The sequence below is a fragment of the Filicampus tigris genome, chromosome 15, assembly GCF_054856515.1.
Source record: "Filicampus tigris isolate MCC_2025a chromosome 15, RoL_Ftig_1.0, whole genome shotgun sequence".
NCBI lineage: Eukaryota > Metazoa > Chordata > Actinopteri > Syngnathiformes > Syngnathidae > Filicampus > Filicampus tigris.
The window spans coordinates 11065353-11090522 of record NC_141231.1 but is presented as its reverse complement, the minus strand read 5'-3'; the positions used below and the strand labels follow the sequence as shown (position 1 = coordinate 11090522).

At 42.2% G+C, this 25170-nt stretch overlaps 2 protein-coding genes across 9 annotated transcripts in view; one reads left to right on the top strand and one right to left on the bottom strand.

The window, feature by feature from the left end:
* The window catches only part of dab2ipb (DAB2 interacting protein b), a 91153-nt gene extending 78657 nt beyond the window's left edge, over positions 1-12496 (top strand). For all 8 annotated transcript variants that reach the window (XM_086053355.1, XM_086053357.1, XM_086053358.1 and 5 more), the window contains 10 exons: positions 276-420; positions 507-743; positions 1373-1574; positions 3194-3381; positions 3489-3894; positions 3972-4439; positions 5967-6104; positions 7242-7444; positions 7515-7602; positions 7933-12496. In XM_086053355.1, the coding sequence (XP_085909481.1) occupies positions 276-420; positions 507-743; positions 1373-1574; positions 3194-3381; positions 3489-3894; positions 3972-4439; positions 5967-6104; positions 7242-7444; positions 7515-7602; positions 7933-8100 (2243 nt within the window). In that variant the 3' untranslated portion in view covers positions 8101-12496. The remainder of the gene's footprint in view (positions 1-275; positions 421-506; positions 744-1372; positions 1575-3193; positions 3382-3488; positions 3895-3971; positions 4440-5966; positions 6105-7241; positions 7445-7514; positions 7603-7932) is intronic.
* Positions 12497-12938: 442 nt separating this feature from the next.
* Positions 12939-24476, bottom strand: ttll11 (tubulin tyrosine ligase-like family, member 11). The gene is made up of 10 exons (XM_086054308.1): positions 23597-24476; positions 20457-20556; positions 20242-20375; positions 19554-19847; positions 17920-18204; positions 16555-16650; positions 16380-16492; positions 15933-16157; positions 15375-15481; positions 12939-14636 (listed from the first exon to the last, which is right to left on the bottom strand). The coding sequence occupies exons 1-10, from the start codon at positions 23996-23998 to the stop codon at positions 14311-14313; spliced, it is 2082 nt and encodes a 693-aa protein (XP_085910434.1). The 5' UTR covers positions 23999-24476; the 3' UTR covers positions 12939-14310.
* Between the last annotated feature and the right edge of the window lie 694 nt (positions 24477-25170).

The following is a 25170-nucleotide window of genomic DNA, read 5'->3' as shown; positions in this document are numbered from 1 at the left end:
TTTCACATTTTCCCGGTTATTACGGTAATATAGGAAATACTGCCACTTGAACTGGTGTCAGAATTGGATCCAAGGTTTTACCAGCCCCACAAAATGAGAAAAACGTGTTTGTTACAGCAATGTGGAAAATACTGCAACAACAGTTAGTGTCAGAAGTGGGATCCACTGATTGACCAGCCTCACAAAGCAGCAACTCTTGGTGTTTATGGCAATGATATCAGAAGTATTGCCACAGCAAGCTACATTAAGTTACAATTTCACTTGTTGTTTTCTAGGCGAGTTCATAAAGGCTCTGTACGAGTCTGACGAAAACTGCGAGGTGGACCCATCTAAGTGCTCCTCGGGGGACCTCCCCGAGCACCAGAGCAACCTGAAAATGTGCTGCGAGCTGGCCTTCTGCAAGATCATCAACTCATACTGGTGAGCAGCGGGACGTGGCTCAAAACTGCCCCGCCGCCGCATTTGTGCTCCCTAAAATGAACTTGGGCTTTGTCCTTTCAAATCAGCGTTTTCCCACGAGAGCTGAAGGAGGTTTTCGCGTCCTGGCGACAGGAGTGCGGCAACCGCGGCCGGCCGGACATCAGCGAGCGGCTGATCAGCGCCTCGCTCTTCCTGCGCTTCCTGTGCCCGGCCATCATGTCACCGTCGCTTTTCAACCTAATGCAGGAGTATCCCGACGACCGCACGGCGCGCACCCTCACTCTCATCGCCAAGGTCACGCAGAACCTGGCCAATTTCGCCAAGTGAGTGTTTGAAAAGTCAAGGTTAATGTCAGACACTTGCACATTTGGGACACACTTGGTAGCGACAAATTTAGCAGTTAACTTAGCTAAACTCACAGAAAAAAGACACATGGATTTAAAACAACCACAACTTTGCTTTCCGCTAGCTGAATGCTAACACACAATGCAAAACTCCATTGACATGCTAACAAATAGCATCAACAGTCACGTGGTTGTTGGCAACGGTTACCTTCAAAAAATGCATCAATACATGTAGACAGACTACATTTACATTCAGTCAAAGTTCGGGTTATTTCTGATTTCTGAAACATTTGGAATATTATTGACTGTATTTAAACGTAGTCGTAGTCTATTCATGGAGATCGGGACCGGGCTGGCCCTCGAGTATCAATAATCTGCACGTAACTGATGTCCATTGAAATTTATTGGGAGAAAAAAGAAGTAAAGAGGATAAGCGGTCCATATAATGGATGGATATGTTATATTTTTGGGAGTGTTGGGCGGGTGGGCTGGAACAGATTGTCATTTCCATTCATTTGTAAGGGCAAATTAAACTTCGTTCAAGGCACCACCGTATTTAAGACTTGAGAATTTTGAGTGCCAACCTGGGGTGTTGTTGCACTTGTCAGATTCGGGAACAAGGAGGAGTACATGTCCTTCATGAACCAGTTCCTGGAGCACGAGTGGACCAACATGCAGCGCTTCCTGCTGGAGATCTCCAACCCGGAGACCATCTCCAACACGGCCGGCTTCGAGGGCTACATCGACCTGGGCCGCGAGCTCTCCACGCTGCACTCCCTCCTCTCTGAGGTGGTCTCCCAGATGGACCAGGTACAGACCGCGGCCGTTTTGCGGATCACGGGAATGTGGGAAATACCGGCTGATCAGGTTGAAGTTGACACAGATTAGTGCGCAAATATCCGGACTAACCCTCAGTAGACATAACTTAACCCTCATGTGAAATTTGTTCCTGTTGTACGCTCCAAAATGCACATTGGGTCAATGTGACCCGCTTACTACATAACATGTTATTATACATTTACACACATGCAAATGATAAAGCAATAATGTTCAGGGTCAATTTGACCTGGTAGTTTATTTAATAATTCAAAAGTGTCCAAAACAAAAAACAAATAATACATTTTATTTTGCATTTTGTTTACATCTGTTTTTGTTTACAAAAAAACATTTTTGACTTAAAAACTCAAAACAGTTCAATTTGACCTGCATCTGAACCAGAGGGTTAGCAAGTGATGATGTTGCGCAAACAACTTGCTGATATATTTATTGACACAGTACTTGTACGCTTTTAAATTAATATATAGTAAATTGAAGACTCAAAAATGTATGGTCAAGATGTTGATATTTTGATGAAGAGTAATTATTTTTTTCTTTTCACTTATTTATTACAATATTTGTACGTATTTGTGATTGAGCTCGAACTAATTAATTTTCCTCAAATGAATCCCGACAAGAGAAATGTGTCGCTTGTTTTTCCCGATGTGAAATGCCATCCCATACTTTTATGGATGTATCGGTGACATCCTTATGAATTGTTACGGGATCCTAGTTAGACACGACCCAATTTATTATCCATCACATGGCTTATTATTATTCATCTTTTTTGTTTCGGGTTTCTACATTTTGTTTGAAACCCCCCCAAAAAAAGACCTGTATTTCAGATTTGTTGGTGCATAATTTACCGCAGCTGCTAAGAATGTGGCTCCTTCGAATCGTGCTCGGAATACGTCGAGATATTTATCTGGGCGTCGATCAATAATTTATGATGGCGTTACATAAACAGCGTGGAAGCACGGAACACTGCGAAAGGCCTGGGAGGTCGTAATAATGTTTTTTTGGGGGACATTCGCTTCGGTTGCAGATGGGGAAGCTGGTAATCATTAGATAAAGTGTTCCATCTGTTGGGGAAGAAAGAAAATTCAATAATTCAGGCATCAGTCGGTCAGAGTGGCTTTGTAATTCAGTGCTCACCAGAGTCCTCCAACGTCTCCTTCGGGCCATAAGCAAAATTTGATTTTCGGGCCCTCTATTTCTGCCAAAAATGATGGATTATTGATCATTCATATACCAACTACGACTCATTGTCAATGGTGCAGCTCTGGTAGTGTTGTTTACATTATCCTATTGTCGGACATGTATTTACCCATGGATGTTTGTTTTACTCTCAAGATGACAGCTCACCTGTTTTCTTGGTGCGGTCTCGTCGGCCTGCATAGAACAGAGATGGTTAAAAGTAGTCAATCAAAAATCCACGTTGACAACCTGAACTTATTTTTACGTTCCTCCGTTCTTCCTCAAAACACAAAGCACTGTTCGCTGTTATTTGCTTGGAGGCCCCCTAGTGGTCGCAGGCTCTGAATCAGGTGTTGAGTTGGATTCTGCCTCTGGTGCTCATGACATTCAACGAATGCGATTTCCTTCCTTAAAAGAGCGCCACCTCCAAGCTGGGACCCCTGCCCAGGATCCTGCGGGAAGTGAGCGTGGCGCTGAGCAACCCGTCCGGTGTCCACGCGGCGCCCGCAGGGACGCCGGAGCAGACGGGCTCGTCGCCCGCCGAGGCTGGCTGCAGCATCTCCACAGGGCTGCAGAAGATGGTCATCGACAACGACCTCACAGGGTAAAAAGCTGCTGTCGGTTCTTGTCAGTTCTGAGCTAGATGATGTACATTTCAAACCAATAATGATAATTAATCGCTACATTTGTTCAACCCCGCCCCCCCATCAGATTGGTTGACTTCACACGGCTACCCTCCCCCACCCCTGAAAACAAGGACCTATTTTTCGTGACAAGGAGCTCAGGGATCCAGCCTTCCCCGGCGCGCAGCTCTAGTTACTCCGAGACCAATGAACCCGACTTGGGCATGGCCAACGGCAGCAAGAGTCTGTCCATGGTGGACCTGCAAGACCCCCGCAGTATGGAAGGTGGTCCGAGTCCCGGCCCCTCGGACGCCCTGGCAGAAGTTCCGGTCTCCGCGGGAGGTTGGTCCGCCAGAGTGCCGCAGTGCAACATCCCCGGCGGTCCCAACATGAGGCGGCCCGGTCAGACCCCGACCACCCCGAGCACGGAAAGCGCTCCAGGCCGGCCCGCCCAGTTACTCGCCCCTCTGTCCTTCCAGAACCCGGTCTACCAGGTAGCCAAAAATTATAACGCTTTTGTCCCCTCATGTTTTGACTATTGCAATTCCGTCTTCACATTTGTTTCTACCAGATGGCCACCTGCCTTCCGGTGTCCCCTCGGGGTCTGACCGACTCGGGCTCCGAGTGCCACAGCTCGGTCAGCTCGCACAGCAACAACGAGGACGGCCTGTCAGGCGGGAAGATCCCCTTCCTGAACCACGGCGGCGGGAGCAGCAGCGACGAGTACACCAGACGCTCGGGCGAGTTCACCCGCCGACAGCTGTCCCTCACGGAGGCTCAGCACCAGCCTGCCGTGCCCCGGCAGAACAGCGCTGGCCCCCAGCGGCGGATAGACCAGCCACCTCCACCCCAGAGCGTGACGCGGGGCCGCACGCCGCCCAATCTGCTCAACAGCGGCGCCTACGCCCGGCCCGGCTCGGGCGGCGGCATGATGACCTCGTCGCCGGACTGGCCCATGGGTGGCGCCCGCTTGCGGCAACAGTCGTCCTCATCCAAGGGGGACAGTCCGGAGACCAAGCAGAGAGCGCAGCACAAACAGGTTAGCGCCGAGTTAGCGCTTGGCAATGACACAACAAAGGTGGTAGACGGAGACGGTAGTCGCCCATGTCGGTGGATATCAGAAATGAACTTGTTTCCAAAAAGAAAACGTGGGCGGACCCCTTCCACTCATCTAATTTGCATGCTCACTACTCGTGTTATTAACGAGTCATATTCACACTCACACGTGTACACAAGGTGACGGGAAACAGACCTCCTTGCATGAGGGGGCTAACAGCTGGCTTGGCATTCATGTGTGTGTGTGTGTGTGTGTGTGAAGTTGCAACGAGCATTACAGTGTTCCTCAATCATATACACCGTAAAACACGTCGGCACAATCACTAGCCTCACACCGCAGCTGCTGCCGGCCACACGTTCACACAGGCTCAATGTCATCCCACGGCACCCCACCAGGCCCCGCCTCTTAAAGACATCTACATGTGCAGTACACAGGCTCTATAATACGTACGATATTGCGACGATCCACGAGCAATTGGTTGAGGTTTATGATTGCCGGTAGATACCACAAGATGGCACCAATGTACTATTTTTGTCTAAATGAATCTCCTTTAACTCACTTCAACGTAGTCTCTTGGCATTAAGAAGCCGCAGCATAAATGAAGCTGCTTAACTCACGTCAACATATTTCCTTGACACCAAGATGCAGTAAGAAAGCGGCCAAGCACTGTTTTTGTCTAACTGAAGCTCATCACCCCACTTCAACATAGTGACACCAAGGTGCCACAGGATGGTGGCAAAATACAACTCATTTAAAACTACTTGGTGTAAGTTTGATTCCTCAACTCATTTCAACATAGTTCCTTGGCAATCAGATTCTGCAAAATGGCAGCAAAGCACTATTTTTATTCTGACTGAACTCATTTCAACATAATTCTTTGTTACCGTGTTTACCACAATACAAAAACAAATTGTTCCTCAAGTCACATCAGCATAGCTCTGTGGCACTATGATGCCACAGGATGGCATGAAAGCACTGTTTTTGCCTAAAAATGAAGCTCCTCGACTCACTTTGACATAGTTTCTCAGCACGCAGATGCCACAAGATGGTGCCAAAGCACAATTTTTTTATTAGAGCTTTAGCCAGCGAAAAGATGGGTGTAACTGCTTCAAAAAAAGCTTAAGTCTGAATATGTGGGGGTTCACAGTGTTTTTTGTTTTTCTTTTTTTTATAATATGTTTACATGCAATGGAGTGCGTGGGATGGATAAAACAACATAAACATCATCAGAAATGTTACTTGTGGGCTCGCGGTCTTCCCACTTCCTTGATGGACACAACGTGCAGGCCGTCTCGGCGGAATGGCCGCCGCTCTTGAGGAATGTGTGTCCATTCCACCCGCTTTTTGTGTTCCAGATGTGCACTACGAGCTTCTTTGTTGTACCTGTGCTTTTGTTTGCAAACCCCCCCCCCCCTCCCCACCCCACTCCTCCTCCTCCTCCCACCCCCTACGTGCACTCCGCTCATGTGTGTGCGTGTCTGTGTGTGTGTGTGTGTTGGTTCCCACTAGGCCCCCTCCCCCGTGAACCCCAGTGCGCTGGACCGCACGGCAGCGTGGCTTTTGAATATGAATGTGCAGTATTTAGACCATGAGGCCATGGAGCACGACTCACTGAGGCACAGAGAGGATCTGACGCAGGTGCAGAAGGTAACCTGCCTGCCTTACCTCTTTTTCAACTTCCTTCCACCCTCAATGCCCCGCCTTCCCTTTTTTAAATTCTCCCACAAACTCTGTATGAAGTAGTTTTTTTTCATATATATATATATATATATATATATATATATATATATATATATATATATATATATGCCCCAACAGCCACTATTTGAGGGAATGCAGTACAGCAATTTCTCGGCACGAGTGGACAAAGTGTGTGTATGCATGTGTGTCTTTTTGTGTACATTTGCAAAACAGCTTCTGTGCGTCTGCATTTTTGTCAGCAACAGCAAAAACGACAACAACAACAAAAAAATCCCGCCATCCTTGCGCCTTTAACTGTCTCCATTCTGGAAAGAAGATGTGAGCTGCACCTGCGGGTGGCGCTCGTGCTGAGGAAGACCGTTACTCGATATGGATGTACAAGAGGCGGTTTTCAAACCTGGGTCCCCTTGGGGCCCCACGAACTGTAATTTGGGTGTCTGCAAAATAATTTGTCACAAATTATGCTTGACCTATATTAAAAATGTGCTTACTTTCATATGGGGGATGAGAAATTAATAAAGCCAACTTCCCCCCCCCAAAAAAAACAAATGCCAGGCATTTTCAGGCCCCACTTTTACCCTAACGTTAGAAAAATGTTGAAAAAAATATTTATAAATAAGTTCCTGGGATTGAATAGCTGGACTGTGAAAAGACATACATATTACGAGACTTAAGCTTTATTTTTGATAATTGGGCATATTTTATTTCCAAGAATATAGTCCTAGAATAAAAGGCAAAATTAATTCAACTTTGCTTCTAATATATTGCAACTTATTCTACTATTACACATTTTTATCCTGACAAGACTCATCTTTATTAAGATTTATCCTTTTTTTTAATACACCTTTATTCACATATTCCAGCTTTTAAAAAAACCCAATTTATTTTTGGGGTGGAATACGTTTAACAGCAAAGGGTACATACTACCGTAATATTTAATTGTGAGGATTATGAAGGGGGGTCCTTGCGTGGGGGAAATAAAATCTCTCCTGCGAGGGGCTCCTGAACAAATGTCATTAAATCCAGGCAAGATCATCCTGGAGCTTGACATACTTTTAACGCTGACTCTTTCCAATGGTGCAGTACCAGCAGGAGGTTGCGCTGCTGCAAGAGAAGCTGCGGGCCTCGGTGCAGAAGCTGGAGGAGTATGAGGCCCGTCTCAAGGGCCAGGACGAGCAGGCCCAGAAGGTCCTGATGGAATACCAGGCCCGGCTGGAAGAGTCGGAGGAGCGCCTGCGCCGGCAGCAGGATGACAAGGACCTCCAGATGAAAGGCATCATCAGCAGGTAGGAAGATCCGTGGAGTCTGGGAGCAGCATTTTCTTACCGCCGTCTTGACGCCGCATGCCTTTTCCAGGTTGATGTCGGTGGAGGAGGAGCTGAAGAAAGATCACTCAGACATGCAGGCAGTGGTGGACTCCAAGCAGAAAATCATCGATGCGCAGGTAAAGTCCAGCAGACTCCCAGTTTATGAGACACTACGTTTACCTTGTCTGTCGGCCCAAAATTGAGCTAGATTCGTGTAGTCTGACACGGCCATAATACTAATAAAAACTACAAACTAAGCATTTTTGAAAAAATAAAAACTAACAAACTTGCTCTAAAAACAAATTAAAACCAACCGAAATCAAAAAGTCAAAACAAAATGACTTGAATGAAAAATTCAAAACTATTATTAACCTGCTCTCGACTCATGTTACTATGCTGGGTCATTTGTCCGTACAAAGGAAGTGTTACCGAAAACGGCTTTTTTTTTTGGTTCTGTCTCCTCGCAGGAGAAGCGCATAGCGTCCCTGGACGCTGCCAACGCTCGCCTCATGAGCGCCCTGACGCAGCTGAAGGAGCGCTACAGCACGCAGTCGCGCAATGGCATCTCACCTACCAATCCCACCAAGCTGCAGATCACCGAGAACGGAGAGTTCCGCAACAGCAGCAACTGTTAGATGCAAAAAAAAACAAACAAACAAAAAAAGCGGGACCCACCACGGCAACGTTTTCTTCTCAGGGGAGACATTTCCCCACCTACAGGAAGGGACAATCTGTACCACTCGTGCGAGTCGGAAGGGAAGAGGCGGACTTCAAGGGTGGAGATTCGCCAGATGGGGTTTCGGCTATCAGGGCAGGTTTGGCGCTTGTACATATGAATGCATACGTACAAAAAGACAATTTGAGGACCGGGGACAAACCACTACGTCTTTCTCGACGACTACTTACACGGCAGATGAGGACGCTTCGCTAGCGCTTTAGCTTCAAGTCCACGTTTCTAAAGAACCAAATGGGAGCTAAAAATCGGAAACAACCTCTTCAGCCATTGGGCGGGTCCCCTGTCACACCCACTACAGCTCCACTCGGACCTCCCTGGTAGTGCACTTTGTGAAAGCTTTTATTGGTACATGCAACGCCTTAAGCTAAGGATGGTGACTTTATTCAACAGCTCCCTATTCCTGCAAAGAGTTTAAGAAGAAAGAAAAAAAAAGGCACAAATATATACTGTGGATTTGTAAAGGATAGAACTTGTACAAACATATGTAAGTAAATGAGATTTATGTGATACTATATTGATGCAATTTAATATAGATGTATGCATTTCCTTTTTTGGGCTTCTAGACTATACACACACACACACACATACACACACATGCGGCTATATTTGATAATGTCAAAGGTAAAAGCAGACTTGTATTTAGGAGTTTTATTTTTATGCTTCTAAAAGGATGACTAACGAGAGCGCGTAGGTTTTCTTGCACCGGCTGGATGTTGTGGTGATGGACACGCTATACACTGGACTGGCCAGACCACCAAGGAACGGACCTTTCCTTACCTGTCTGATGATTCATTTAGATCCAAAAATGTGATTGGTGAAAGCACAGTCTTCTACTTTCCGGGTTGTTGGATCTTTTTCTAAATCTGGCCAGACAACCTAATCCTGTAAAATTCTACCACAGAAATCGCCAAACCATACCCCAAGGCTTTATTTCCTGGATAACCCAACACAAAGCCTCATACTCAGTCTTACCGTTGACCCGACTACAAAACGCAAAATGTGAACTACTTATGCAGAATCTCCTACCTGAGGAACCTATTCCTCCAAAGTTGACCTAAACCCCAACCCTATCACTACACTCCCTAATCCCAAACCATACCCTATTCCCTTCTCCCGCAGCCTACCCTGGACCTGATTTGAAGAGTCTTATTCTTTCCAGGTTGTTTGGATCTTCCCTAAACCTCCCCTGACAAACAAAACCATACCACTGTACCACCAAACCCCAAAGTTTATCTCCTGTATACCCCAAAACAAATCCTCCCAGTCAGTCCTACCTTTAACCCAACTTGAAATTCTAAAATGTGGCTTGGTTAAAGCAGAAAATTCTTTCAAGGTGTGACCTAATCTCCACTACTACACCACCAAATACCAAATCGTACCCAACTCTAATCTACTGTAACCCTACCCAAACACAAACCCTCTAATCAAGTCCTACCCTTAACCAGACTTGAAAATACAAAATGCAAATCCTGTCTTGGCTAAAGCAGAATATTCTTTCCAGGTTCGACTCAAAACCTACCTGAAGAATTTATTCCTCCAAAAACCCAACATCAAACCCTTCCACCTTTACCCCAAACATAAATCAAACCCAAACTCATTTCAGTTCCCCTAAGACAGACACTTACCGTACTTCCAAGATTTTTCCCTTATCCTGTCCTACCCTCATCAATGCTCTAAAATCAAACCCTGTATTTGTGTCTCCTCCCTAAAACCAAACCGTATCCCGACCTGAAGACTGATTCTGGAATCTTAAATTTACCCCTAAACCAAAACCGAAAGTTTTTCATTACAACCACAGACTCTGAACACGACCCTCTACCCCTGAACTCTACCTTGGGTCTGGTTTTACAAACGCTAACCTCTACTCATGAACTCTATCTTGGCTCTGATTTCGTAAAACCACAACCTGTCCTACACCAAAATCATACCCAAAGTGCTTCCATAAAAGCAAACACTTGACCCTACTCTAAGACTGATTCCCCAAACCCTTCCACCCTTATCCCACAATCCTGTCCTACCCTTTTGGTTTGATACCAAAATCAAACCCATTCTTTTTCCCCCTTCCCTAAAACCAACAATTTACCTCTACCTGAATGCTGGTTTTCTGAACCCAATTTACCCCTTAACCCAAATCCTAAATCCTTCCCTAAAACTTAAGCGCTTTACAGTACCCAATACCCTATCACTATTACCTTCGTACTTTTAAACCTACTAAAATAAACAAAACCCGACTAATGACTACAGATTCTGTGAGAAACCAGCGCAACTCTGGAACCCAGGGTGATCCTCAATGTGTCCTGCTACTTCACCCGCTGCTAATCTTTAATCCTACCCATTCAGTGGCAGTCGCTACGCTATGTTACCAATTGGGAGGTCCAATGGCTCGTTGAAGACGCATACGAATGAATAGACCACATATTTGTACTCAAAAAAGTGAAGTTGGATAATTGGTTATGAATCACTGGTTACTGACTGCAGCAGGAAAGTGTAAAAACATTATTAAAAAAATACATTTTTAAATGCAGACGCCTACATTAATTCTGACCTAAAGTTATTTGTTTTGTTTTTTTCTTGTCAAGTGTTACCTTGCGCTCAAACTCTGCTGTATCGTCATCCTGGGTGTTGTAAATACAAACTAGCACCGCTAGCAGTGTGCTGCTATTGCTATCAAAAACAAGATGAGTTTTTGTGGGGGGATGGAGGGAGGGTCCGGTTTGGGAGTCACGCATTCTTGAGCTTGAGATTGGCGAGCACAATTGTGGCTTTCTCATGGCTCAAACGTCTATGCACTTTTACGTTAAGCGGCTGGTGTAAGCTTGTTTTTTTGTTTATTATTAACTAAAGAAAGGGAGCGCAAGGACTGCGGTTATTTGTAAAATATCAAAAGATGCCACATAAATATCAAGACCAGAGACTATGCAGCTTTTTAACCCGGCTTCATTTTTTTTTTTTTTTTTGCTAGTTCAGTTATGTGATTTCACCAAAACTTTAAGATACTTGACCAAGACTACCAAAAATCACATTTGGGGCTATTAGCTACTGCCGACTTTTTGTATTAATTGCCAAATACATCTTTTTTTTTTAAATGTCCAAAAACCCTTTTTTCTTAAATTTGTGTTGTTTTTTTACTCCCAGAATTGTACGGCATTAACAACCAGTGACCTTGACCTTTTGTTTCATTTACTTAAGATGCTATGATTTTTTTTTTTAATCTACTAAAAAAATGAAAAAAAAAAAATAAAATCTACCCCTTTTTTTTTTCTTTTTACAACACATGACCCTGATTCCAGAGTAGGATAATTATCGACCAACAAGGTTGGAAGTTAACGACCAGTTGTGTTTACTTTGTTCACTTTAGACGTACCATTTTTTTTAAGACTAACATTTTTTCTACCCTCTTTTTGTTTACATAACATGATTTCATTTCGTTTGATTTTTTTTTGTAAACCTCATTAAACACCAGCTTTTTTAGAATTTTGGTGCCGGATTATAATAGACAATGAGCCCTTTTTTAAAATTTGTCTAAGATAATAATTATACTATTATGAAATACGTCCAGTATTTTTAAAGCACCTACAATAGCAGATTCCATGAGCTCTCTCCAGCACTCATTGTTTTTATTAATTTTTTGGATTTATCTGCTTGGATTTTGGGAACCAGGTTTTTTTGTTTTATTTTCCTAATATGAATATTTGGGAATTAGTGATCAACAACTTATTGTGTTACCTAATGCTATTGAATGCCGATTTTACTTTTTTTTTTTTTTAATATACATCCTGGTATTTTGGTGTGCCCAACTCACTTGTACAAACAGCAAACTCATTTTCAGCCCGGTGGCCAAAAAGTTGCACAGTCTCTTGTTAAAAAAAAAAACCAAACAAAAAACAGCTGCGTCACTACTGTCGATGCTGCTCCCATAGATGAAAGACTCGTCAGTTTCAATTGAAATGAGCTGGTTTAGCCCCTGCTATGTTATGCTGCGCTAAGATAACACCAACAAGTTTACAGTCAGGATGAGCTCCAAGATGAATCAGCTATATATATATATAGCAAAATATGTTGTATGTTTTCTATGAACTTGTAGAAAATACCTTTTGTAATTATGTTCAAAGTACCCGTATTTGTTGAATTCTGTTGTTTATTAGGTTTTTTTGTTGTTGTTTGTTTTCCCTTTTGGCAGCAAAACGTGACAAAACAATAATGTACAGAGAAACTTGTGTTGTCCAAATGTGGCCGTGCAATGTATGTACATTTGCAACAAGACCTATTATTAAAGTTTTATTTAGCTATTTTAAGATCTGCTTGTGCCTCTCTTTCTCTCAAAAAATGCAAAGTGATATTTTTCTTTAAAAAAAAAAAAAGCTAAACTTTAATTCAGATTTTAGTTGAACTGTTTTGCAAAAAATAAATCACTTATTAAAAAAAAAAAACTAAAATAACCTCTGGAATCCCTCTTATCAAATTGTTTTTGACAAAAAGTAAATAAAACTCTCTCTGAAAAACATTCTTCAAGATCCTGGCATTTTCTTCTAGAAAGAAATTTACTCTAATATGCACACAGAAAGTTGTGCTGTGGTCTCTTGTTGCATTTAATCAAATGTTAAGCCTCCATAGGATGATCTAGATGTTGCAGGATTGTTATTCCCTGAAGCCACTAGCAGAAAGTCCATACGCAGCCTGTCAAATCTTTCCATGCAAGGCGGAACTAGGCGAGGTAGAAATGCTACAAAATGAAGCTTAAGGTGCATACAAATCTTTATTTGGTCAAACTTTCTGAAACTAGTGCACTAGTAGTATCTACTTCATGTCCACATCAAACAAATTGAACAGCTGCCCAGTTTCAATCATCTTGGCATTCAAATAAAATGGATAGAATTTATTGAAGACTTTTTCCTCTACCTACCTTCCATGTTTTTCTTTTTAAGTTTTTATTTTTTTTATAGACGCATGCATACATTTGTGTGCTAATGTGTCTTTGTGCAAAACCAAGAGCTGACTAATCGTGAGCGCAGGGTAGGGGTGGGCAAATGTTTGTGCTCAAGGGCCACCTTTGGGTTTCAAAACGGGCGACATCATTTATCGATGACATCATTGATTTTTTTGTTTTTACAGTAATCAACTGGCTGTGGCCGCCTTCGCTTCCAAACAGCAATTTGTTCACTTGCTGTGCCCGCTGACCGTGCTTGTACACTCCCGCCCACCCCATCTTGTTCATAACAATCACATTGAGATCTCTTTATGGCCTCACAGACAGTCGGAACTTGGAAAATTCCATCAGAATTTCATAAACACTGAATTTATCGAATGAAGACATAATTGTACCGTACTACTTTTTTTTTATTGGCCAATTATGAATTTACATTAAACACTTCTTTTTAAAAAATATGTAAAATATGTAAACATTCATTTTAATAATAAAGTAACTCATTTTTTTTCAGTTTTGCTTATGATTCATGTAATTTAAGAAAATAAAACCGTAAAATTCTTTTACATTTTTTCCAAAATATACGCAAAATAAATCCCTTTATCAGTTATTAAATGGCATTTTAAATGAACACGTAAAAATTGTAAAAATTCATTTTAATAAACTTTATTTTTTAAATGATATAATTGAAACAAATGATGAAATAAAACACGGATACAGTGAACAATTTTGTAAAATGGTTTTACTTTTTTCAAAATTATATTACAATAAATTATGCGACGAATTATGAAATGTCAAATTAAAAACAATACAAGCACAGGTAAAATATTTATTCTAATAATAGAATGTTCATGTTTTTATTTTATTATAAATGTACTGTATGCATACTGCATTACTGAAAGCAATTATATTGAATTCACCAAATTCAAAAATGTTAAATGTATATGTAAAATTTTCATTTAATTAGTAATATTTATTTTATTTACAGGAAATAATCATTTGTTTTTTTTAACAATCTACAATTAATAATCTTTAAGTAATTTTGGAGAAATGATATTACAGGACTCTTGATAATGTCAATGTGAGCTGCCCCCCGCCTCTACTATGTGGCCCCCGGGTCATATATTGCCCACCCCCTGGAGTAGCATGTGCATGTTTACCAGGAAAAGGGGAAGGCAAGCAACCTCAGTTCTCAGCATGGGCCTCTCGCGAGCGAGGCTTGGCTCTGCGGCAGTCCTGGCTGGAGGCCCTGCGCGATAGAGATGCAGCCGCGGGTGAGGGCGGGGCCAACCCAAGGTGCTGGACGTGGGGCTTGGGCACCCCACTGCTGCTGCGGGACGCCGCCCGCCCGCAACTCAGCGAGCGGCGCTCCTCGGGGCCCGGCGTTGGCGACTCCAGCTGGACCTCGCACAGATCCAGGAGGGACGCCACCTGCTCCCGGGGTGTCTGTGACTTGAATCTGCGCGCCGCCAGATACAAGAAGGCCTCCACAAAGGCCTGAAGGCCCATGCCTGGGGAAAAAAGGAATGTGCAGTATGCCTATGAGTATTGTCATATGCTCTGTTTTTATGTGTCGCTGCTCCGTGTGTGTCAAGCAGTAGTTGTTTGAAAGGTTATAATACAATATATGTTAGCATAAGATTACGGTTTTTGTTTAATTCTTTGTTTAATGATTCACCTTTACAGTAAGGTGACATTCTTATAATTTCAAAAGTCCTATAAAAAGTACACCATTCTCTTAAAATTAATATAACATTTTTTTCTATACCGGTAAGCAGTACCACTTGAATCAAAACTCATTCTTCACTTAGAAAAAAATATATATATTCAAGAATATCACCCCCCAAAATTGAAATATTTTACTTGTTCAAGAAAAAAGTTTATTCTTGAAAGAGTGACTCTAAATATTTGACTTTTTCCATGAAAGTGATATTTTCCCTTCAACTGCCTTTGTCTTGTTCTACAGACGAAAAGCCTCTGACTTCGCACTCATTAAAGCCAAGAAGTGTGCTCGTTCGTGAAAAGCTTCAAGGCGATGACAAAAGGTGATGTGATCCTTTCATCATTTTTTTTGGAAGGGAAACGAGGTGGTGCAGCATGAGGGAAAGCACAAATACGAACCGCAAAAAAGTGAATCATCACCAAGCCAGAATTAAAATATGCCCCCTCTAAACGCACAAACCGTGTTTTAGATTCTGCGAAAACTTGTTTTGAGCTGAGCAATTGATGAGCCGCGTCCTTCTCAATACCTGCTTCCCGAGAGTCCGGCAAAGCTCCGGACCAGCGCCGTGCGATGTCAATGTAGAGGATGTCAACGGACGCCATGGTCAAGTTGCTGCTACTCAGCTTGCAGTTCCTGCACACAATCAGGACACAATGCAGAAAAATCATACAATGTTTTTTGAACAACATGTGAAAATGACTCATTTGTGTGTCATTGGTGTCACGGTAATGAAACTAAATGTGATACTTTACAGGTATTGTACTAGTAGCGTTGTATAGTATTAGTAGTAGTAGTGCTGTATTTGTATGACTACTAGTGGTAGACGGGTTACCTTGTGGTATAAAAAAAACTGTTATATTTAACTTTTTAGCACACCATATTTGCATTTACTCTTTGAAAAATAGAAAAAATGAAAAGGTTTATGTGCAATAATGAATACATCTATAATGTTGGACATGCAGCATTTTATAGGTGGTAGCCACTGTAGTGGAAGGTTCGGATTTTTTTTTCGAATGAAGTCACCTTAAAATGTTAAATTAACTTAAATTGTGTAAAGCACATGTCCAAGCAGAGCTTTGGGTACCTGATGAAGGTTCTGAAGGCGGTGGGCCCGAGGCGCATGTTCCCCTTGACGCCGAGGAAGCGGACGAAGAGGGCGGCGATGCGCTCCACCAGCCGAAGGTAGTTGAACTGCCGGCTGTACTTGGGGTACACCTGCTTCAGGCACGGCGAGGGCATGCCGTCGGGATGCTTCCTGACTTGGCCATCGCCCGCCGCCTCCTCGGCGCATGTCGACCTCCGGTGGCAACTTTTCGACACATGCCCCCAAATGACAATTCCAATGCAGATGCTTTTTAATCGACAATTATGACATTTTTATGAAGACATCCTAGAAAAACGTACAACCATATGTGAATTAATTTGTATTTCTTTTGGGAGGAAACGACGATTAGTGCATATTTTAAGAGAAAAAAAGCGGATACGTATTCGAGAACAAAGAAGAGAAGGAAACGAGATGGGCAGCACGTACGAGGATGCTCTCTTGAGTCCGGGGTCCACCAGGCGTAGCGTGTCCCTGATCACGCCCACTTTCACCTCCTCATCCACCGGACTGGGAACGCATTCGAACACTCCCGGCGCCACCTACAACACGGACACGGATAATCAGGAAGAGCCGAAGAGGTTGAGAGGAGCGCCTTCCTTACCTCTTGCTCGTGTTCGATGCGCATGCTCGGGTTGGCGTTGACCTCGAGAAGGACGGGCTTCAAGTTCTTCATCAGAAGGATATCGAAACCTAAGATCTGACAACAAAAGGTCATTCGACAACATTCAGGCATTGTTTTACATTCTGTTACCTGTACAACAAGGTTTAAAATAAATTCAAGTATAAAATAAACTGAAAGTAAAGTAAAGTTAAACTACTCACCTTTTGAAAATGTCTGAGAAAGTATGGAGAAGAAATGGGAAGGATTTTTTTTTTTTTTTTTTTTTTTTACAGAACAACACTGTCACCTACTGGTGCTTTCGAATAAAGACTCATTTTTATTGTTACATGTTGCTGTTGTTTTTTTTGTCACATAGTAAGATTTTTGGGAGGAAAAAAGTTAGAGGGTTTTTTGGAATGTAGGAAAAAAATCAGGGGGCGAATGAGGGAAAACGTTTTTTTAAAGTTTGATTTTTATGTGTGTAAAGTCATTTTTTTTAAATTGTCTTAGTTCTTGGGCAGAAAAAAATACCTTTAAAAAAATGTCTTTTAGGAACAAAAATGTATTTTTATTAGAAAAAAAAAATTGTTTTTCCTTTTTTCTTAACGTGTGTTTTTTTCTACACTCATCTTTTTAAGTAAATGTAATTTAGAAGGAGGAAGTCGTTTTTCTGAAGTTGTTGTTTTTTCTTTATTTTAACTGGAGGGGCGGGGTGATTTTGCAAGAATTGCATTGTAATTTATTTCGGGAGATTAATTTGAACACAAACTGTATTGTATTACTTCAACTGAAGATATTTTTTTCCAAGAGAAAAGGGTTTGGTTTTATTAGAAAAAAAAAGTTGTAGTTTTTACAAGAATATTTTTTTCTTTTTTTAAGTAATTATTAACAAAAAATAATTTGGGGGATGAAAAATACAGGAACAAACATTTCCCTTTTTCTGAGAAAAGGTATTTTTTGGGGTAAAGAAGTTATATTTTTCCAAGAATATGTCCGTTTTTAAAGGTAATGTTTTTAGGATTGGGATTTGTTCCATTTTATTTTTATTCTATTGTTATTTTCATTTTTTTTTTTTTTTTTACTTTTGGCAAAAAATGTATACTTTTTAGAAAAAAATGAATTTTTGGGGGTGAATTTTTTTTTTTTTTTTTTTAAAGACTCTACTTTAGAAAGGACAAACGTTAGATTTGTTTGACAATAAGGGTATTTTTTTCCCCCCGGGAAAAGTCAACATTATTATGAGGATATTCATATGTATTTTCCTCCCAAAAAGTAATACTTTCAAAGAAAAGTGCATCGGCAAGTGAAGGAACTGCTGTATCTTGGTTGTATTGTTGCAGCAGGTCAACAACGCGAATGCATCACCTGGAAGCATGAGGGTCCGGGCTTCCCGGGAGGGATGTCGGCCTGGTAGTAAACTTTGAGTTGAGGCAGCACGGCGACGACGGTCTTGATGACCAGGGCGATGATGTCCGACCAAACCCTCTTGACATCCACGCCCTTGGTCGCCAGCCGCTGCAGCACGCTGGATAGCGTGCGCTTGCTGCCCGTGCTCTGGCTTTCCGAGTGCACGAAGTTGCCGCTGTGCACATTGAGCGAGTAGTTGGTCAGGTGCATGAACACGTGGCCCAGATTCTTCTGGCTCGGCTCCTGATGCACAACAGCAGAGCGTCATTGAAAGTGTGGGTGAGGTGTGGAAAGTTCCACATAAATACAAAAATGCAGATTGTTTTGGAACGAGGCTTCGTTATTTGCTTAAAATATTTTACATCCCGTTTTGTGCTCAGGATAAAGCAATTAAGTATTACTTGGCGCCATCTGGTGGGTACACGGCGTTGTAAGATTTAATGCATCGATAGCTCTTTTTTCGTTTGTTGATTTTCTTGGTGGTCCTTGAATTCCCCTCGTGCACCATCAACAATATAAGTGAAAGTTTGGTTCTGTTTTGCTCAGTGTAGTCTAGTTAACTGTTCCAGTTTGCCTACATTCCCTAACATTGATTATTGTGTGTATCTGCCAGAAGGACACTTTAATGACTTTATACATAAAAAGCTAGTGCACATATTTGTTTTCCCATGTGTTTTTTTTTTTTTTTGCACCAGTTAGCCTACTATACTAGCTAATATTACTGATGAGTCTCATGTGAGTGTGCTTTGTTTGCATTGAATAATTTAACAACTGAATACTGCACAATCCAATCCAGTCCAATGTATTTATAAAGCACATTTTGAAAACAATACAGTTGCAAAGTGCTGCACAGAGTATCTGGTTGTGAAATTACAACCATTGAATACATGAAAAAATAAAATAAAATAAATAAATACATAAAATAAAAAAAATGAATAAAGATTTTAAAAAACACAGAGGAACACACAACTCATGCAATGTTATAAGCCAGAGAATAGAAGTGGGTCTCTTAAAATGAGATTTAAAACACTCGACTGAGGAGGCCGTTCTAATATGGAAGGGCAGAGCGTTCCAGAGTCTGGGGGCGACCACTGAAAAAGCCCTGTCCTCCCCCGGGTTTTAAGGTTTGTCCTTGTCTCCACAAGAAGGTGCTGTCCCCCGAAACTCAGTGGACTGTAAACCTTAATGAGGTGAGTAATGTAGTTTGGGGGCAGTCCATTTAAAAATAAACAATAGAATCTTATATTGTATTCTGATATTGTTTGTTGTAATTGAGATTAATTGCTGCTCATATCGCAATCACAATTTTTTTTTTGGGGGGGGGGGGGGGAATCGCAATTAGGATTATTTTCCATAATCATTTTGCCCTTTTTATGATTGTCTCTATTTCAAGAGTTTTGCTGCCATTTATACACATTGGTCAAGATTTTCAAGTCATACAAACCATTCAAAAATATGAAAGACAAAATACACCCCACGCCTCACTCCCAAAAAAAAAAATCAATCAAACAAAAAAAGCATTCCCTGCTGATCAGGAGTGCATTCATAAGACTAGGAAGGAAAATGAAAGACAAGGAGCCTGGGCGGAGTACCTGGTAGGGTTCAGTGCAGAAGCGCGTCAGGCCCTCCTTGGCAATGTAAATCTCCAGCGGCTCCAGTGACTTGAGCAGCACATAGAGGCGGATGTCGAACTTGAGCTTGTCCACCAGTAGCGGCTTGTGGATATACTCCTGCACCACGGCCTGTCGGGCCTGAGCGCCCGCCACTGCCAGCCTCAGCTCGCCGGGGTCGCGGATGAGGTAGATGCCTTCGCCCTGAGAGCCGCCGTCGGGCTTGACGATGAACGTGGGGGTGAGCGTGGCGTCGCTCTCCTTCACCATGCGAAGCTGACAAAAGGCCAAAAAGAAAAGGCAGTGAAAATAATTCATAATTAGGGGCTTGGGAGTGGATGTTGGAAAATCCGAACCCCCAGACAGCCCCCACAAAAAACAAAAATAAATAAAAATGATGAACTTTTTTTTTTTTTTTTTTTTAATCTATGAATATGTGAATTCACAGATGCCAAATTGCCAAGTATGCAGGGGTCTAAATTCACCTACAATTTTGATAGCATCGACGGGTTATTGGGGTGAATCCCCCCCCCTCCCAATTTTCTTTAAGAAAACATTCGGATGTCATTTGTCCACAGCTTCAGTGCATTTTTTAGTAACTTTCAATTTCCTTTTTGCAATTAACGCTGAGCAACCAAAGCCATTTGGAGAGTGTCTTTATTGCGCATACCTGCGTGGAGAACTGCTGGTACTCATCAGGCATGATCCACGACTGAGGGTAGAAGTCGTACTCCATGGGGAACAGCTCCTGCATTATGCGCACCGCTCGACTCAGGTTGATCTTGCGCGACATTTCCAGCATTCCTGACAAGCGAGTGAGGGTTACAACGGACGCACACTCCATCCTGGGGACGAGGTTCAAAGTCATCAAAGGCCGTTAAGTACCTGGGAACTTGTTCACCTGGCCTGATGTGATGTTCTCATTGTCGTGGAAGGAGACGCCGTGCCAGTAGATGTCACATGGCGCTCTTCTTCCTGTGGGAATCTGCAGATACGAATTGAAGTGTGTGTGTGTGTGTGTGGGGGGGGGGGGTTATTTAGGACAATCAAGCACAAAACATACTCACGTTTACCCCAGAGCGCAGGATTAGTGCGTTAGCTTATTCTCTTGGAAGGATAATCTTGATTAACTGTAGCTAGGACATGTTACTTTGCATTGCGCCGTGAAAGTGACACTATACCCAGGTTCTAAAGATCGTTTGGCCATAAAGAACGGTGAATCCAATTAACACTGAATCCGACAAATTCATCATGAGCGTTCCAAAAATAAATAAATAAATAAATAAAAAAAATTTAAGTGCCTAGAGACAGAAACAAAATGTGCCAGACATGACTCGCGTTAGGGAAGTATTCACATCCGACACCACTGCTCCCAATAAACATGAAATCCGGCACCTTCACACACTCAAAAATTCAAAGGCAAAAAATATATCTTTGTTCTCATAACATATTCGTGCGATTCGCTTTGGAAAATGTCACCACCAGTGTATCCAATTACCATGAATATCCAATACTCATCTTCCTCGTGACAAAATGCACACAAAAAAGAAGAAAAAAAAAAGAACCTATACATGTTTGTTTTTTTGTAAGCGGCTTTGTTGTTTCTAATGTATTTTAAGTGTGCCAGACAAGACTCGCCCAGGAGAATGTGAAGCACAAAATTAGGCACATGGCTAAACACACACATACACAACAAAGAATTACAACTTTATCCTACTAAGATTCAGATTTTTGGAGCGTGGGAAAAAAAAAAAAAAAAATCAGTTTAGAGGTTCTGAAATCCCCAACAGGAGCAGCACCAAATGCAAAATCCGAAATGTTCAGCATGACAGAACACATGAAATCAACCAAATACCCTATGCTGTGAAACATATAGGTAGTCGGCCATTTCCAGGGGGTTCTCGGTTTGAATTGTGTGCATCCTGGCACGACAAGAGCTTATTAGACATCTTGCACTTGGCGGTCTCATCCATTTCGGCACGAGCCACCTGGACTTCAGCATGAGGATGATCCCAGATAGATTTTGAAAAGAGCATCCCATTAGTGAGTCAGCATGCTAGTGCGTGGAGGAGGGAGGGCTGCTGCTACTACAGGAAAATGTATGGAAAATCTCAAGTGCCGTTTCACTAACTGCAAAAATTTGGACTTTATACCAACTTTATTGCACAGAAAATAAACTTGACATATTATGATGACTTTTTATCCTCGTAAAAATATGAAATTATTAATGCAGTGTGACGCAAAAAATAAGTTTTTTTTTTACTTCGTTACGTCTTATTCTAGTCGTATTTTTATTTAATATTTTGATCTTGTTATATAATGTATCCATCTATTACCTGAACCGTTTATCCTTTCAAATAGATACAAATATTACCTCCAAAAATCACAATTACATTTTAATCTTGTCAAAAAAAACGAATTCAGAACACAAAGCAGTATTTTTGTAAAATCACCTTTTTTCCTAAAAATATTTTTTTTTAAAAGACACCGTTCATGTTATTTTCTGTTCAAACAAATAAGGCTATTTTCCAGGTATAAGAATTTAATTCCAGTATTTTTACATGTAACATTTCAAAAATTGCTAGTTAAATTCTAACTATAATCTCAAAAGACTATATTTCATTGCACAGAAAATGAATATTCTCAAAAAATAATCTTTTAGTTAGTAGAATAACCTAAAATGCTTTCCCAAACTACCTCCACGATGATTATAAGCGATGTTGCCACTCTCGTTTCTGCTGTCGTCATGCCAACAATTTGGTTCGTTCTCTGTTGCCTGAAAGAGGATTTAAAGACTATTGGATTAGACCAGTTTACAGCTAATCATTTCCACTGGTCGAGAGAGTGCCATATGCCTGAAAAATCAGATGACACCTGGACAGTTCTGTGTGTGCTGAATCGTGCAGATGTAGCCAAGTTGACAGGTAGCAAAATGCAATGTTTGCCATGCGGACCAAGAGGCCTGTCTATCGTTTCACGCAGTGGGTTCATGGCAGGGCCACGATCACAATGGCCGATAATAGAGTAAGAAGAACGGACTCAATTAACAGCTTCATGAAAGTTTAACAACCTGTCGCAATCGGGTTGCAAGTAATCCTCAAATTGTCGACACCTCCTTCATGCCAGAAACAGCATGATGCCATTAACTCATTCACTGCCATTGACAAACGTACTTGTCTTTTGACAGCTCCAGCCATTCAATCCCAGGAATTGATTTACCGGTATATATATTTTTTAAATGTTTTGAACGTTAGGGTAAAAGAGGGTCTGAAAATGTCTGGCAGTGAATGAGTTAAATTAATCAATAACGCCCTTGTGCTGCCTTGTCAGCAGTTGGTGTCCTACAAGGTTCACAGATAGAGGCCCTGCTCTTTTCTCCAAGTACAACAAATCTCACATTCCAAAGACTGTTAGGAGGGTAGAACGGGTAAATTACTTCAAAAAACGTCCAATATTCTGCCCTGCCTGAATGTGCAGAGTCCGTTTCACAAAGAGCTAACATAGCTTCAAATGAGTGTCACTCCCAGTACATGTTTACTTTTTAATCACAACTTTTTTTCACGAGAAAAAATACATTTTCCAACTTTAAATTTGTAATATGACATTTTTTTTCTAAAAGAAAACAACGCAGGCAAAACCAAACATTTATTTTGAAAAAAATCCATACAGGCTTAAAAGTTGTTGGTTTTTTTACAAAAGAGATATAAAAAGGACTTTATTTGCATGATGTTGCTGCTTTTTTTTTTTTTGCTTAAAAAAATCACTTGCTAAATTTTAGCTGGTGATATTAACACCATATAACTAAAATTTAAACTTCAATCTCATTGTATTGTGCTTTTTATTTTTAAGATTTTTTTTGGTTTGCTTGAGGATCGATATGTTTCATTTTAGATAGAAAAATAACCCACATGAAATCATTGTTTGAAAATGTAAACGTTTTGTCTTGAAAAAGTGACTAAATTCTCGAAAGGACTCCTACTTTTTAACTCAAAATATGTCACATTTCCACTTTTCATTGTACAAACCTCTTTCCACTTGAGCTGCCTGATGCTGATCTTGAGTCCTTCCAGGGAGGTTTTGGCTTTGGAAGTGTCCACCGTCACCGGCCTCCTCTTCTTGCCGAGTTTGCTTCCATCCTCCTGGGCGTGGATGCCAGTCGAGTAGTTCCCGTTTGCCTCCCACTTGCCCCCCACCACTTTCCCGGTGCCTTTAACGAGGACCCGCTGTTGCTCACTCCCTTGTTTGTTAAGATTCTCCCTAACAACGACCCCCTCCGTCCCCGTAGTGCGGCATTCTAGGGCGGGCACCGGGATGATGGGCACCCCGGAAGCGTCGAGCAACACCGGGGAGAGGGGCACCAAACATTCGTCGTCTTCCCCGCCCTCAACATCAGGCAGCTGCACCGTGCCGCCATAGCAGTCGCTCATGATGCTCGACGCTGCCGGGCCGGTTGCAGTCGTACCACCAACACGTCCAGTAATCCGACACCGGCGGACCGTAACGTCTCCCGCATTGCTGTCTACTTTGGAGCGGCTGTAAATCAATTTTTTGTGTGTGTGTGCGGTGCGGTGGGAGGGGAGGGTGGGTCAGCTAAGTGCCGAACACCGAGACATCTCCGGGCTAGGTAGCAACGCTAGCTGATGCTAACAATTCAATGCATAAAGTTCCATACGTGACACCTGCTGTTGGCTAGCCGGGAGAGCTAGAGGTCCGGTGACGCTAACCTGGCCGGGTACCGAGAGGTTATATCCGTCAGTGAATGCCCACACTCCCCGGCTACGACCCACACCGCGCCGCTATACAAAGGGGCAGTAGCCGGGCTGCTGGTCGCCGAGCAGCCGCTACCAGTCCAGGCTCCATCTGTGTGTGTGAGCTGGGGGCAGTGTTGTATTCAGGGATCCTCGTTAATACCGTCACGCTTCCCGTAGTTTGCCTGCGGACGTTTTCTCTCGCTCACGTCATGCTGTCACAGAGCTCTAATCATCTTTCTATTATTATTGTTATGTTTTGAATTATTTATACAACTTTCTGGGGGCTTATGTTTCGCTCAAACGTATTCCAGATGTTCCAAAGTAATTGTAAGTATTATTTCCAACAGTATTAAAAGGCGTGGAATGCCACATCTTCGAGTCTGCATCCACCCTTTAACAGCGATTTTAAATGGTTAACCAAAATATTTCCTTGCACATGTTCCTGTACATCAGGGGTCTTCAATCCTGTTCCCCGAGGGCCGGTGTCCTACCTGTTTTCCATCCGTCCCTGCTGCAACACACACCTGATTTAAATGATCAGGATCGTTATCCATCTTCTGAAGACCTTTGGTGAATATCTGTGGCAGGGAGAGATGGAAAACAGGCAGGACACCGGCCCTCGAGGGTGTACTAATGTCCCGTATTGTGCAAACAAAATATACAATACATAAATACATTTTAGGAGCACGTATTTCCCCAGAAGTTAACATCTTAAGATATGTTATTTTGAGCTCAGCTCCATCCTATAGAATGACAATCTCTAGCCCTATAAATTAGTGGAGCCCATGGTGGAGCTGCATTCAGCCCCTAACGTAAATGCTTAAATCCAGGTTAAAACACAGCTTTTT

Bases quoted from the DNA above. Each gene is read 5' to 3' on its own strand.
- ttll11 (XM_086054308.1), bottom strand. From the start codon at position 23,998: ATGAGCGACTGCTATGGCGGCACGGTGCAGCTGCCTGATGTTGAGGGC. The intron at 20,376-20,456 runs GTACTTAACGGC...CTCGCTTGTCAG, and splicing joins CCAGGTGAACAAGTTCCCAG to GAATGCTGGAAATGTCGCGC. The intron at 16,158-16,379 runs GTACGTGCTGCC...TGTGTCGAAAAG, and splicing joins GGACTCAAGAGAGCATCCTC to TTGCCACCGGAGGTCGACAT.